This window comes from Muntiacus reevesi, chromosome 16 (genome assembly GCF_963930625.1).
Source record: "Muntiacus reevesi chromosome 16, mMunRee1.1, whole genome shotgun sequence".
Lineage (NCBI taxonomy): Eukaryota > Metazoa > Chordata > Mammalia > Artiodactyla > Cervidae > Muntiacus > Muntiacus reevesi.
Window position 1 is genome coordinate 54,789,343 of NC_089264.1, and position 14,881 is coordinate 54,804,223.

The 14,881-nt window shown below is 39.8% G+C and overlaps 1 protein-coding gene and 1 pseudogene across 5 annotated transcripts in view; one reads left to right on the forward strand and one right to left on the reverse strand.

Moving 5' to 3' along the window:
* Nucleotides 1-3,324: 3,324 nt before the first annotated feature.
* LOC136147897 (UPF0488 protein C8orf33 homolog pseudogene) lies at nt 3,325-4,205 on the reverse strand (annotated as a pseudogene).
* Nucleotides 4,206-8,928: 4,723 nt separating this feature from the next.
* The window catches only part of WDR19 (WD repeat domain 19), an 87,820-nt gene continuing 81,867 nt past the window's right edge, over nt 8,929-14,881 (forward strand). For all 5 annotated transcript variants that reach the window (XM_065907059.1, XM_065907055.1, XM_065907054.1 and 2 more), the window contains exons 1-4: nt 8,929-8,983; nt 12,151-12,242; nt 12,527-12,592; nt 14,599-14,724. In XM_065907059.1, coding sequence (XP_065763131.1) covers nt 8,978-8,983; nt 12,151-12,242; nt 12,527-12,592; nt 14,599-14,724 — 290 coding nt within the window. In that variant the 5' untranslated portion in view covers nt 8,929-8,977. The remainder of the gene's footprint in view (nt 8,984-12,150; nt 12,243-12,526; nt 12,593-14,598; nt 14,725-14,881) is intronic.

A 14,881-nucleotide genomic window follows, 5' to 3' on the forward strand; every position in this document is an offset into this window, starting at 1 on the left:
ATTTCCACTTAATGATGACTTCCCTGTGGAAGAGGTTACAGAAAGTAAATGGGGCATGGAAAGAAATGCTGAAAACTTTAGAATGAATAACATATTCTTTTACACATTAACTAGGAAGATAAAAAGGTATTTTATACTCAGGGCCAGCCCTAGGATTTGAAAGACCTGATGTAAGCAGAGTGTGTAAGGGCCTTAGCTCTGTTGTACTAGCGGTCCTGTGAACATGAGTATCTTCTAGAAGAAATCTAATGGCAGGACTTGGGCCTCTGACCACTCCTGCTCTTAAGTCTGATCCTATGTGTTTATCATAGACTGTTCTATCATAACAGTTACATTACTTATCTATAATTCCATTCTTTCAGAAGATTGTTTCTGAAACAGTAATGTTTCCCTAGGTCCCAAATGTACCCCATTGCTTGGCATTTTTAAACACTCTCAGAATGTATTGATATCTTTTTTGAAGAAAAATTCACCTGTCTGGCGTGTTTTCAAGAAAAATCTTGAAGTCTGCAGCTACTTAAGACAATATTCACATCTCTCAACCCTACTAGTCTTGTTTTTCCTATTCTCTTTATTTTCCTTAATTTCTTTCCCTCCCTCTTCTACCCTTTTAGAGAAAGCATTATCTTCAATCGTTTACCCTTGGTGCACAAGTCCATCCAGAAGTTTTTAAATCATTAATAGTAATTATTGAAACAAGGGATACATTTTAATCACTGCATGCTCCCTAAACACCCAATTTTTTTAATAAGTTCAAATCCCCAAATACAGTGTATTCAGAATATAGGTAAGTCAGTTTCTACCTAAGGTTCTTTATGAAACAAAATGCCTGATCAGGTGATTAAGTAGATACAACAATTGTTTTATGACAAGCTTTAATTTAATTTCAGAAAAGCTAGTTTTGTTATATCAAGAAAATCACATTAACTATAAAGATTCAGTGTTCATAGGTTTTTCTTTATATAAGGCCAAATTCATATAATATTAATCATTTTAAAGTGAACCATTCAGTAGTTGTTAGTATATTCATAATGTATAACTACCACCTCTAATTCCAAAACCTTTTCATTCTATCTAATTCCAGAACCTTTTCATTCTATCTAATTCCAAAGCCTTTTCATAAGCCCAGAAGAAACCCCACGGATAGTTAGTGCCCTATCCGACCCCGTTTCCCCAGCTCCTGGCAAACACCAGTCTGCATTCCATCTCTGTGACCTTATCCATTCTGGATATTTCATGTAGAATCATACGACATGCGGCTCTTTATGTCATGCTTCTTTCACTTAAGATATATTCAAGATTCATCTATATTGTAGCATGATGTGTATCAACACTTCATTACTTTATACTGATGGAATAATATTCCACTATGTGTATACCAAAATTTGCTAATCCATTCATGGACATTTGAGTTGTTTCTGCCTTTTGACTAATGTGAATGGTGCTTCTACGAACATATGTGTACAAGAATTTGTTTGAATCCCTGTTTTTAATTCTTTGAGATATAATACCTAGGAGTGGGATTGTTGAGTCATGGTAATTCTATGTTGAACTTTTTAAGGAACCATCAAGCTGGGTTCCAGAGGAACAGAGTGAGTATAGGTTTTTTAGCAGAAGTAGCTATCCATCTTCAGGAACAAAACAGGCTTTCCATCTGCTTCTTTACATTTGGCATACTCTAGACCAATGGTTCTCAACTCTGTGCACCACAGAATTTAAAAAGAGAGAGAGAGAAGGAAAGAAAGAAAATGTAGGCTTCGTCTCTAGAAATTTTGTTTCAATAAATCTGGGTTGAGCCTAAGCTACTGCAAGTGAGCCCCAGCTAATTCTAATGGCAGTAAGGATTAAGAACTACAATATGAACTCAGGGGAAGTAATGCAAAAACTTCCTCCAGAGAATAGGAATCATTAACTTGTCATGGACCCAGAACTAATTTTAATTTATTAATTTCCTTGGCTATTTTGTTCACAGTCAAGTATCTGCACCTAGAATCATGCTTGGCACAGAACTGGACAAAAATAATTGGCTTAATGTTGAATATTCAATTATATTTTAAGCTTAAAATTAATCATATATAATAGCTATTAATTTTTAAATGACATTAATATTTTTAGCTACTAATATTCCTTAGGAAACCAAAGGGAACTGTGCTCAATTTAGGATCCCCTGATCAGATATTATTTTATTTTTGAATATACCATCTTTCCCTAAGTTATTGTCATGCTTATTAGACTTTCTATATAATATTGGTAGAAAATTATTTATTTGCTCTAATGGTCATCATTTTAAAGTTTGGAAGTATAAACAATAAATTGAAGGCAAAATATAAGATGATCGAACAATACTGGCATTTACTGGAAATGTTGTATACAGTAAAAGTTTTTTGTATCATATCTATTTATTTTAAAAATCTGAATTCCACCTAAATTTCCTAGTTTATTTGTCTGTACTTAATATTAAATGTCATTATTTTCCATCCCCAGTCCCATGCTATGCCTCTTTCTCTTCACCATGGAAACTCTCCTCTCTCATTTTCTCTTTCTCTGGAAAAACATTTCTCTGATATTATAACAAGTTAGGTTATTTTTCTCAATATCCTTTTGACAAGCTTCAAGCTATTTTTTGCCAGTTTTTATAGCAGATTCTGACAAATCATAATGTCATACTTTAACAAATAAACTAGACGTTCCTGAAGATTGCTAGCTTCAGGATAGCATATTTAAGAGATAATTTGTTTATACTTAAATAAGCAATCAATTTTAAGTTCTATAGTTTATTTTTTAAAATAGTTCTGTGCACACTAGAATTACCCCCTCCTATAGGTTGTATAATGGATTGGCTAACTCTTCAGTTAACTCTTTCCCAGCAAGTGGACACCAGATCCTTTCCCAGATGAACAGGCTTAGTCATGTCCCTAGTTCTTAAATTTTAGAATGAGACACTGTATTTCCCTCCTTTCCCAAATACTCAGTTCAGTTCACTCGCTCAGTCATGTCTGACTTCTTTGCAACCCATGCACTGCGGCATGCCAGGCTTCCCTAGTTGTTTGTTTGTTTGTTTTTTTTTAATCCACATTTATAAGGAACGGTTTTATTACAGCAATGGGACTCAGTGGTATGGAGCGCCACACCCCTTGAGAGGACACCCTCCCATAAGTGAGCTCCAGTGTAAACCACACAGCTTCCCCACTAACGCTTATTAACGACACCTAGTCTGCTCCTGAGACTGTTGAGAGTCTTCTGTAACAGGGGTCCCCACCCCCTGGGCCAGCTGGTCGATGGCCTGTTAGGAACCAGATGAAAACACGGTGAGCAAGGGAAGATTCATCTGTATCTATATCCACTCCCCGTTGCTTGCAATACGACCTGAGTTTCAGCTCCCACCCTCTCTGTGGAAAAACTGTTTTCCGTGACATCTGTCCCTGGTGTCAAAAAGGTTGGGCACAGCTGTTTTACAACACACTCTGAACACTTCAGTCTACGGTAGAACCGCCTAAAGGAACCTCCCTCGTCTGGCAGGAGGGACATCTCAGCTGAAACCTGCAGATGGGGCCCTGGGCCTGTCAGCAGCAAGCATGCAGGTCTCCCACCCGCCCCACAGCACTCCTGGGAAAGTGCCGCACTCCAGAGAAACCCTGCGCCTCCGCAGAGGCGGCCGCTCTGCAACAGGGAAGAGGCTAAAAGAAACCAAACCCAAACTTCATCACGAGCATCCGAGGTGCCCGTGGACCTTCCTCCCGGACGAGGTCTGCAGGCCCTTCGGCTCTTCCTTCTGGCTGCCTCACCCACAGGCTGCAGCTGGGCTGAGTGGGCAGCCGTCCTGGGAGCCTGCAGGGCCTCGCGCCACTCGCTTCTATCCGAGCCCTGTAGCCCCCAAAGAGCGCATCAGCTGCCTCTTCCAGGGCAGGGGGGTTCTCTGGCTGCACAGGGTTTGGATTTTCCCAAGAGCTGGTTCTTTCTGCATAGGGTGGGTCTCTGCATCTTCAGTCCCAGCTCCAGCTTTTCCATGCACCAGGCCAGTTCCCAAGCCGGCTGCTCAGCCTGGGCCTCTGCGCTTAGGGGGGTTTCCTCCAGGGCCTGCTTTTCTGAGGTTTTCCTGCTTCCATTGACAACAGACGCCTAATCCCGGGTTTTCTTCTGTTGCTTCTTGGTCCTGGGCCTGGGGCTGCCGCTGTGTCCTGAGCAGGATGTCCTGGAGCCACCATGCGCTGCCGCCCAGACCAAGGAGGGCTGGGGTCCCAGGCTTCCCTAGTGATGGGAGTCCATCACCAGCTCCCGGAACTTGCTCAGACTCATGTCCATCCTGTCGGTGGTGCCATCCAGCCATCTCATCCTCTGTCGTCCCCTTCTCCTCCTGCCCTCAATCTTTCCCAGCCTGAAGATCTTTTCCAATGAGTCAGTTCTTCACATCAGATGGCCAAAGTATTGGAGTTTCCGCTTCAGTGTCAGTCCTTCCAATGAATATTCAGGACTGGTTTCCTTTAGGATGGAACGGTTTGATCTCCTTGCATTCCAAGGGACTCTCAAGAATCTTCTCCAACACCACAGTTCAAAAGCATCAATTCTTCGATTCTCAGCTTTCTTTATAGTCCAACTCACATCCATAATAAGTCCTGGAAAAACCATAACTTTGACTAGATGGACCTTTGTTGGCCAAGTAATGTCTCTGCTTTTTGATATGCTGTCTAGGTTGGTCATAGTTTTTCTTCCAAGGAGCAAGCATCTTTTAATTTCATAGCTGCAGTGACCATCAGCAGAGATTTTTGAAGCCCAAGAAAACAAAGTCTGTCACTGCTTCCATCGTTTCCCCATCTATTTACTTTGAAGTGATGGGATTGGATGCCATGATCTTCGTTTTCTAAATGCTGAGTTTTAAGCCAACTTTTTCACTCTCCTCTTTCATTTTCATCAAAAGGCTCTTGAGTTCCTCTTTGCTTTCTGCCATAATGGTGGTATTATCTGCATATCTGAGGTTATTGATATTTCTCCCGGCAATCTTCATTCCAGCTTGTGCTTCATCCAGCCCAGCGTTTCTCATGATGTACTCTGCATATAAGTTAAATAAGCAGGGTGACAATATACAGCCTTGATGTTCTTCTTTTCCTATTTGGAACCAGTCTATCGTTCCATGTCCAGTTCTAACTGTTGCTTCCTGACCTGTGTACAGATTTCTCAGGAGGCAGTTCAGTTGGTCTGGTATTCCCGTCTCTTTAAGAATTTTCCACAGTTTATTGTGATCCACATAGCCAAAGGCTTCAGCATAATCAGAAAAGCAGAAGATGTTTTTCTGGGATGCTCTTGCTTCTTCTATGATCCAACAGAAGTTGGCAATTTCATCTCTGGTTCCTTTCCCTTTTCTAAATCCAACTTGAACATCTGAAAGTTCACAGTTCATATATTGTTGAAGCCTGGCTTGAAGAATTTTGAGCATTACCTTGCTAGCGTGTGAGATGAATGCAACTGTGGAGTAGTCTGAACATTCTTTGACATTGTCTTTCTTTGGGATTGGAATGAAAACTGACCTTTTCCAGTCCTGTGGCCACTGCTGAATTTTCCAAATTTGCTGGCATATTGAGTGCAGCACTTTCACAGCATCATCTTTTAGGATTTGAAATAGCTCAACCGAGATTCCATCACCTTCACTAGCTTTGTTCATAGTGATGTTTCCTAAGGCCCACTTGACTTCACATTCCAGGATGTCTGTCTGGCTCTAGGTGAGTGATCACACCATCATGATTACCTGGGTCATGAAGATCTTTTTTGTATAGTTCTGCGTAGTCTTGCCACTTCTTAATATCTTCTGCTTCTGTTAGGTCCATACCATCTCTGTCCTTTATTGTTCCCATCTTTGCATGAAATGCTCCCTTGGTATCTCTGATTTTCTTGAAGAGATCTCTAGTCTTTCCCATTCTATTGTTTTCCTCTATTTCTTTGCACTGATTGCTGAGGAAGGCTTTCTTATCTCTCCTGGCTATTCTTTGGATGGGAATATCTTTCCTTTTCTCCTTTGCTTTTTACTTCTCATCTTTTCTTAGCTATTTCTAAGGCCTCCTCAGACAACCATTTTGCCTTTTTGCATTTTTTTTCCTTTGGGGATGGTCTTGATCACTGCCTCCTATACAGTGTCACAAACCTCCATCCATAGTTCTTCAGGCACTCTGTCTATCAGATCTAATCCCTTGTATCTGTTTGTCACTCCTACTGTATAATCTTAAGGGATATGATTTAGGTCATACCTGAATGGTCTAGTGGTTTTCCCTACTTTCTTCAATTTAAGTTTGAATTTGGCAATAAGGAGTTCATTGTCTGAGCCACAGTCAGCTCCCAGTCTTATTTTTGCTGACTGTATAGAGCTGCTCAATCTTTTCCCAAATATTGTTTTACATAATTTTATATTCAGGTAAGGATACACATATTTCCAATGGATACAAATACTTCCGGAAGAATACCACAACCAAATATATTTTTACCAATTTTCAAGTTTCACTATAGATAAGTGAACCTGAGGGGAAGTTCCTGAAGGTCCAGTGGTTAGGACTCAGAGCTTTCCCTGCCATGGCTGGGGTTCAGTCCCTGGTCATGGAACTAAGATCCTACAAGCTGAACAGCACAGCCACTAAAGAAAAAGAAAAGTGAAGTTGATAATTGTCACTACAATGGCAATCATATTACAATATAAAAATGGATCAAATTAACATGTTGTACACCTAAAAATCTACACCACACTCTATGTCAAATATATAACTCCATTTTTTAAAAGTAGAGCTGAGAAAGTTAAGTACATAATCTAAGTTGGTAAGAGGTTGTTATTGGGTTCAGATTGTCTACATCTTCCCCTGTACCTCATTACCTCTAAATATCTCTTTCATCCACATATTGAAATTCTGCCTATTCTGTTACCCTAAAGAGAAAAATAGAATAATAAGAAACAAGAAATTAGGCATTAACTAGGCTCCCTGCTTTATGTAAAATAATAATACCAAATGTTCCTTGCAACTTAAAAATAAATTGACAATTGACTTTTCAGAAGGTGTATACTTGGGGAAAAAATTGTTGCTTTGTAACACCATGAAAAAGAATACAGAGGATTTAGGAAACAAATTTAGAGAACAGTGATGTCAGTGTAATCCAGACGGGCATCATCAGCATCATCTGGGAACGTGCTAGACCTGGGAATCCTCCAAATCCACCCAAGGACAACTAATCAGAGACTGGTGGTGGGGCCAAGCAATCTATGCTTCAGCAGTCTCCCAAGGTGATTCAAACACCCGCTAAACCTCGCAAATCCACAGTAAAGTTATAGAACCAATGATCTAAGTGATTCAACCTCAAAAGTTGTAGAAAGGAGTTGAAAAAATTGATTTACTTAGTAGGGGAAAATTAAAACCCATTTTATTAGGATTGTATGCTCTATTACTCAGTACTATCAGGTCAGTTTATTTCTTTTCCTTGTTTAAAACAATAGACAAGTTACAGTACAAGCAGGCAGATCTTTTTATTCGACAGACACTCCCAAGACATGGGAGGAGGCCATGGTCATAATGATCCCTCTTGGCCTCCCCCTTTTTATACTTCCTGTCTCTTCCTTTTGGTTGTGCCCTGTACAAAGTAGGGCTTGTACCCACCACCAGTCAAGAAAGGGAATGCAAATAGGCATACACTCAAGACCAGTTGGCATCTCCAAGTTATGTAACAGCAGGCTCTGCTGTGCACGTCTTCCCATAATTCAGTCTGTTATCATCAGATATATATGCATGTGTGTAGAATATTTATGAGCCCTTAATCGGCTCCTAGTTGCCTAAGGTTACTTGAGGAAGCCCCTGTGATTAGGTTGTACCCACTGTGTGCCTAGGGCACATGTGCAGGAGTTAGAAAAGTCTCTGTGTTATTTCTGCAGCATCTGAATTCTCCTGAGTGTGTCTGGGAGGGGTTTTAGAGATCAGCTTGCATCCTTTCTGGCTAGGTCACTCCTTGTTGCGCATGCCTAACTTGCTACCTAACAATACTAACCACCCTAAAAAATGTGCTTTATTATTTGACCTAAATAAGTGTGTCAAATACACATATATCATAATTATAAACACAAAGTAAAACTGGTATACACAGGGACAAAAACTAGAGAGAAATACAGCAGCCTAATACATTGATGTGAGATTTCATGTTTTGTTTCTTTTCTCTTTTTAACTAATTTAATTCTCCCACATCGGGTAAACATAATACATATAAATTCGTAAGCTTTTCTCCTGTTAATTGGTCTTCTGTCAGTTTAATTCTCAGCCCCTAAAATTAAAAGTTTCTCCCTCTTAACATTCCCTAAATCTAAGAAGTCCCATTCACTGTTTTAATTAGTATCAATACAAAAACAATTTCCGAATTTCTACTTCTCTAGCCTTTTTCTCCTTCACCCAATCACCTATTAAAGACATCTCCGTTTAAATGCGTGGGTCTTGCAGCCAAATATCTGAAGACACACACATATTCCCAGCCAAAATCAGTCTTCAAATTGAATATCCTTTGAACAGCCGCAGTATGAGCTCTTTGCGTGAACTGCGTAAGAGTACTGCCCCACGAACCCACTCCCGCCTCTTCAACAACACTCAGCTCCCTGAAGTTCTCAGCGTCCGTGCTCGCCGCCACTGATTTCTCCGTAGTCAGGGCCTAAATTCACGCCGGCGGCTGCTCTGTCGCACAGAACCCTCGGTGTCATCCAATCAGGGCCCAGCCAGAAAGCCAGGGCTCAGCAAGGCGTCACGACGTTCAACCACTCAGGGCCTGGCTTCGCTGGCACCACGTGACTCTAGTCCCCGCCTCCCGCCCCTCCCTCCGAGGTGGTTTGGAGGCCCCGCCCTTCAGCTGGCGCTCGCTGATTGGCTATTGCTCGCGCGGTCTCCTGGGTGACGGGAACGCGGTAGCCTTCGTGAAGCGGACTGGGTGCGCTTGCGCACTTGTTAGGTCGCGCGGCTGCTGGATCCTTGAGATGAAGGTAAATAACTTAGAGACCCGGGGGCGCGGAAAGAGGCGACCACTGGCCGTTCCCTTAAACTCTCCGAGAGTCGCTTTGAGGAGAGAGGCTTGTGACCTCTTCCTTCTCCCGAGTGCTTGAGAAATGGGGAAGGGAGCGGGGTGGCCAGAGGCGAAGTTGAAGAAACAAGGGGAAAGGAAGGAAAATTGAAGAGGAGTCGGCGGGGAGGGAGGCCTCTCATTTCTGGGCCCGCGGACGCAGTTGGTGCGTTTTGGCCACCCCTCCACTGCCTGAAATGAGCAGACTGGATCTGAAGAGACTCCGAACTCGCCCGAATTCACACGGCGGGCAGAACGAGTTTGGAAAAAAACAAAAAACGTTTGGAGGGTCCTTGCGAAGTTGGCTCGTTCGACTGTCAGGAGCTGCCTCATTTCTTGCAGCTAAACACCTGGCAAGCCTCGCAGCTGTTCAGCTCCTTAAAATGAGTGAAAAGCTCCCAAAGAACCGCAAATTGTATTGGCTGTGACAGGCGCAGTTTACAGATCACCTGGTGACGGTGTATATTATTCGCGGGGAAATCTGCATGCACAGGTCTCGATCTCTAGAGCGTCATCCTCTGCATGCACCGTTTTTAGGACTGGGCTTCTCGTGAACCCCATTCCCGGGTCACTGGCTACAGCTCATTCACCCTTCGCCTTACCAAGCAATACTCCCGCCCCACTCCTAGTGACCCCTACTCCCCAACCCACCCCCACATTCCCCCCCCCCCCACACACACAGGCCCTGATCTGGCATAGAAATGGGAAGCTTAATTTTTTTCATTGTTTTGTACATTTTCGTGGCTATAGTGGAAATTGGAGTTGACCTGTAATCTTAACTCACATTTCTAAAGCTCTTCACTATTTACGAAGTACTTGTAGCTCAGTTGGTAAAGAATCTACCTACAGTGCAGGAGACCCGCATTCGATTCCTGAGTTGGGAAGATCCCCTGGAGAAGGAAATGGCAACCCACTCCAGTATTCTTGCCTGGAGAATCCCATGGACTGTAGCCTGCCAAGCTCCTCTGTCCATGGGGTCGCAAGAGTCCTACACGACTTAAGGACTAAACTACCAGAGTAAGGAGATATTGTTATTCCTGGTTTACAGTTGAGAATTCTGTGCTTGAGGACATTTAATAGACCTGCTTTAAGCCCTACAACTTAAGGGAAAAGGGAAATCTAGAGTTCCCTGGTGGTCCAGTGGTTTGGATTCCTTTCTTTCACTGTCAAAGGCTCAGGTTGGTTACCCGGTTAGGGAACTAGGATCCCACAAGCCATGTGGGGTGGCCAAAAAACAACTGTATTAAAAAATATTGAAAGAAAAAAAAATCAAAATCTAAAGGTTCGTTTTCTGGTTGTGAAGCTACCACCTTTTTACAGGGTGTTGCATGTGTATGGAGCCCCTGTTTACCTCCTTTGAAGAAAAATAGTAATGTAAAATCACAACCAGAGAAGGTCTACCAAGAAGCTAGTGACATTCAAATTTAGGGAGCCCTCACTTGCATGTAGGGGTTCCAGGGCAATGTGGTCATAAAATTGCAAAAGTAAAATGCTTTTATACTTTTTTTTTAAGGTTGTCTTCTTGCTCCACACAACTTGGATGCACCTGTGATTATAGGCACCTCTGTTTTCAATAGAGGTGGATTTGATCATCTTTTTAACGTAGTAATTGCCTGTGATTGGTGTAAAATTTAGACCACTGGAAGAGTTTTGTGTTACCATTGAGACTGTCACACCACCTGCAGTTGTGTCTAAACTTCACTTGCCTAGATACAGGCATCATTGTTTAATTTTTAATTTAACCTAATGTTAAAATGTACATTTATTCATTCAAACTCTTATGGTCCTAGATGTTTTGTATCAACAGTGTTTAATATAAATATAATGTGAACCAATGTACTTTAAAAAATTTAGCAGCCACATTAAAATGTTTTTAAAGAAACAGGTAAGGTTACCTTTCATAATATATTTTGTTTTACCCAGTATACCCAAAATATTTTCATTTCAACATGTAATCAGTATGAAAAATTATCAGTAAAGATAGTGTGTCTTCTTTCCTGTATTGTCTTTGAAATCATATAGTCATGTGTGGTTTATAGCACATCTAAATTTGGACTACCCGTATTTCAAGTCCTCAATAAAATTCCAAGTACACATGTGGTTTGTGGCTTCTATATCAGATGTGCTCAGTGGTATTTGACCCTTTGGAACTTCAAGGACTGTAGCCCTCTCCAGGCTCCTCTGTCCTTGGGTTTCTCGGGCAAGAAGACCTGCGAGGGCTGCCATTTCCTCCAGGGAATCTTCCCGACCCAGGGATCGAACCTGGGTCTCCTGCATTGCAGGCAGATTCTTTACCACTGAACCACCTGGGAAGCCCTCCATATTGTATACACAGTTCTTTGTTGTCTAAGTGAAAAGAATGATTTTTCAATTGAAAAAGTATCCACCCAATAGCCAAATTAAACACTTAATGATAAAGTGTATCTAATGGAGAAAGGAGAAAAAATAATTTTGAAGGAGATAGAGATATTTTGTATTTCTGTCATGGTTAAGGTTTTTTAGTAGAAACTTTATTAAATTTAATCTCCCCAAATCCATGGTATTAATAATTAGCTAAATTCCCTGATAGCTCAGTTGGTAAAGATTCCACCTGCAATGCGGGAGATCTGGGTTCGATCCCTGGGTGGGGAAGATCCGCTGGAGAAGGGATAGGCTACCCACTCCAGTATTCTGGCCTGGAGAATCCCCGTGGACTGTAGTCTGTGGAGTTGCAAAGAGTCGGACACAACTGAGTGACTTTCACAAATTCAAGTTTAAATTTTTAAAGTTTTTAATAGTTATAAAACACTAAATCATAAATTTTTATAAAATTAACATTTATAAACATTCAAAAGCAAAGAAGTTTTATCGTAAATTCTCCTGTGTATCTTGAGGTCTGTACTTGACCAGCCAGATTATGGTTATTTTGTTGGTTGGTTGGTTGGTTAATTGGTCATTTTATTTGTTACATTGTTGACTTCTTTTGGGTAAGCTCTGGCATAAGCCTTCACCATACTGAATCCTACTGTTTTCGTTATTGTTTTGACATCTTTTCTGACCCACTGTTAATTGTATGTTTTAAAATATAAAAATTGTGTTGTGTTTTTTTAGCGTGTTTTCTCACTACTAGAAAAGACTTGGCTTGGCGCACCAATACAGTTTGCCTGGCAGAAAACATCAGGAAACTATCTTGCGGTAACAGGGTAAGACAACAGTGATGGTTAGTAAATCACCCTGACTCCACGTGGTTGTATGCCCACCAAACCACGCCATCTGTGCAGTAGAAATTCTTGAATGATGGTTGCATGGTGAGAAAAGTAATACATTAATTTCCATTAATATCACAATTCATAGAACCTTTTCCCTAGTGATAACTTTTTACATACAGGTTATATGAAACTATCATGAGAAAATATAGAAATCACTTGAATGTATAAGATACATAAGTAAATTTTAAATCATATCTTTTTGTTCTAATTGCTTTTAGAGCTGATCACATTGTGAAAATCTTTGATCGCCATGGTCAAAAAAGAAGTGAAATCAACTTATCTGGGTAAGTGCAGAGGTAGATCAAAAATTTTTTCAAACTTTGTGGCCTAAAAGATGAAAAAGCACTGTCTTAAAACTTACAATCAGGTAGAATTTTGTAACTTATGTCTAACCTGTATCTCTTCTTTTGCTTTCTCCATTTGCAAAGAGATTTAGTTTTGTATACCATAAGCAGTTAATGAAATAGGTATATAGCATATGAATTAACAGTTTAATACATTCATTGACAGATAAGCTTTAAGGCAGAATTGTAACTGAGTCTACGTGAAAGAATTCTTATTTAATTATAAACAAGCCTTAGTGTATATATTTGCAGATAAGCCCTTATTGATGATAGTATTTCCTCTCTAATATAAATTGGAAAATAGTTACTTTCCACACTTTTTTTAATCCTTTTTAAGGAAGTCGTTCTGGATTACAGTAAGCATAACATAAGCATTTTTAATAATTCAGTGTGATTATTCCCTGTATTAGTTATTTTACCCATAGTCTTAGTGGTGGTTATGATGTTTGCATAAGACCTAAGTGGTCTTAAGCTGCCAGGTTTTTTAAATTCACAGCAGCCTTCTGTAGTTTATCAGCCACCATTTTTGCAAATTAAGTGGCTCTACTTATCTCAAACCCACCTAATGCCACCATTTTAGCATTTCCTATTGCTCTCTTAATTGTTGCTTCTGGTTTCTATATTCTGGGGAACAGACAGCAAGCTAGTTATAATTCTGTTTGAAATAAAGTGAAAAGGCATTTAGTAAAAAACTTCTTTGAGTAAGTTGTATGAACTTTATTGCATAATCTCTGCAACATTACTTTTGGTTTTGCTATGTCCTTATATTTTTGCTTCTGAGTTCTTTTGCTGTATTCAGCATAGCTGAATTAGACTGACAAAAGATCACCAGACAAACAAAATGCTGTTATATGTTGTCTTTAATGATTTTATTAAGAATTTGAAAGCCTCCCTCTTCCATACCTCTCAAAATCTGTGGAAACACTATAGAAAATTAAGATCCCAAAACATATTTTAACAGTTTGAAGAATAAAATAACTGACGTGATTCCCAGATGTCTTAAATGGAAAGCTGAGTGTTGCTTCAAGGGCCCTCAAAGTCTGGGGTCTGAGCTGAAGCTGATGTAATAATAATAGGAATAAAGTGCACAATAAATGTAATGTACGGGAATCATCCAGAATCCATCTCCCCAACCCCGGGTCCATGGAAAAATTGTCTTCCACAAAAGGCCAAAAAAGTTGGGGGCCACTAGGCTGGTGCCCAAAAACAGTCTCCAAATGAAAAATAGAATCAGAGAAGGAAGAAAAGGTTAATCTCCAGGGAAGTTCTTAAATTATAATAAACATTTGGACTAATTTTAAACAGAAACATATTAAATAGAGCAATTCCTTTTTATAACTATTTTGTTACCTTAAATCACTCTTATTCTATTCAATATTAAGACATGAAATGAAAATAACTTTTCTTACTATGTATTTCAGAATTCAGTCTATCTTACTGTTTGCAATCCTATATCTAGCCAGCCTTGCTCTGTTTAATACACAGTTTGTCTAGATATTTGAGTTCTTATCAGTACCTTCTTTTTCCCTCTGTGCATATGAAACAACCCTTCAAAAGTTGATCACACAAATTTCCTCTTGATTCCAGACATGATTTCTTTCTGGAGTTGCGAGATGAGTATTTTACCAAAGAGCTCGGCTCTTTACAGGTGTTGAGAAAATCTGCTAACCTATTAGATATAACTGTATTTAATATAGTATGTGAAAATGTTATTTAAAATAGAATTCAAAATGTTTCCATCCCGTCAACAACAAAATTGGTGTTAGTGTTATCCAGGCAGTGAATGTGGAGTTCTGTTTCTTACTTTAGAAAGTTTATGACTTTAAAAATAGATTGAATGGACTTGCTATAGACAAAAATCACAAATAGTTGAGTGTTTAAGTGTCTTTCCCCTACTTAAAAAAAAAAAATGTATAGTGATTGTTTTGTCCTCTTTTTAAAAAAAGTAACTGTGTTGCTATGGACTGGGACAAGGATGGAGATATTCTAGCAGTGATTGCTGAGAAGTCCAGTTGCATTTATCTGTGGGATGCCAACACGAACAAAACCAGTCAGTTAGACAGTGGCTTGAGGTAAGGATTACTTTTTTTATGTTTTAAATCTTCACTTAGAAATACTATTTACAGCTTTGATGCTAAAAAGATCTTACTACATTCATTGTAAATATGCCCTGATGAGTTATTTTCTTATAAAAGGAGAAAATTCATTTCTTTTTAAATTGTTATATAT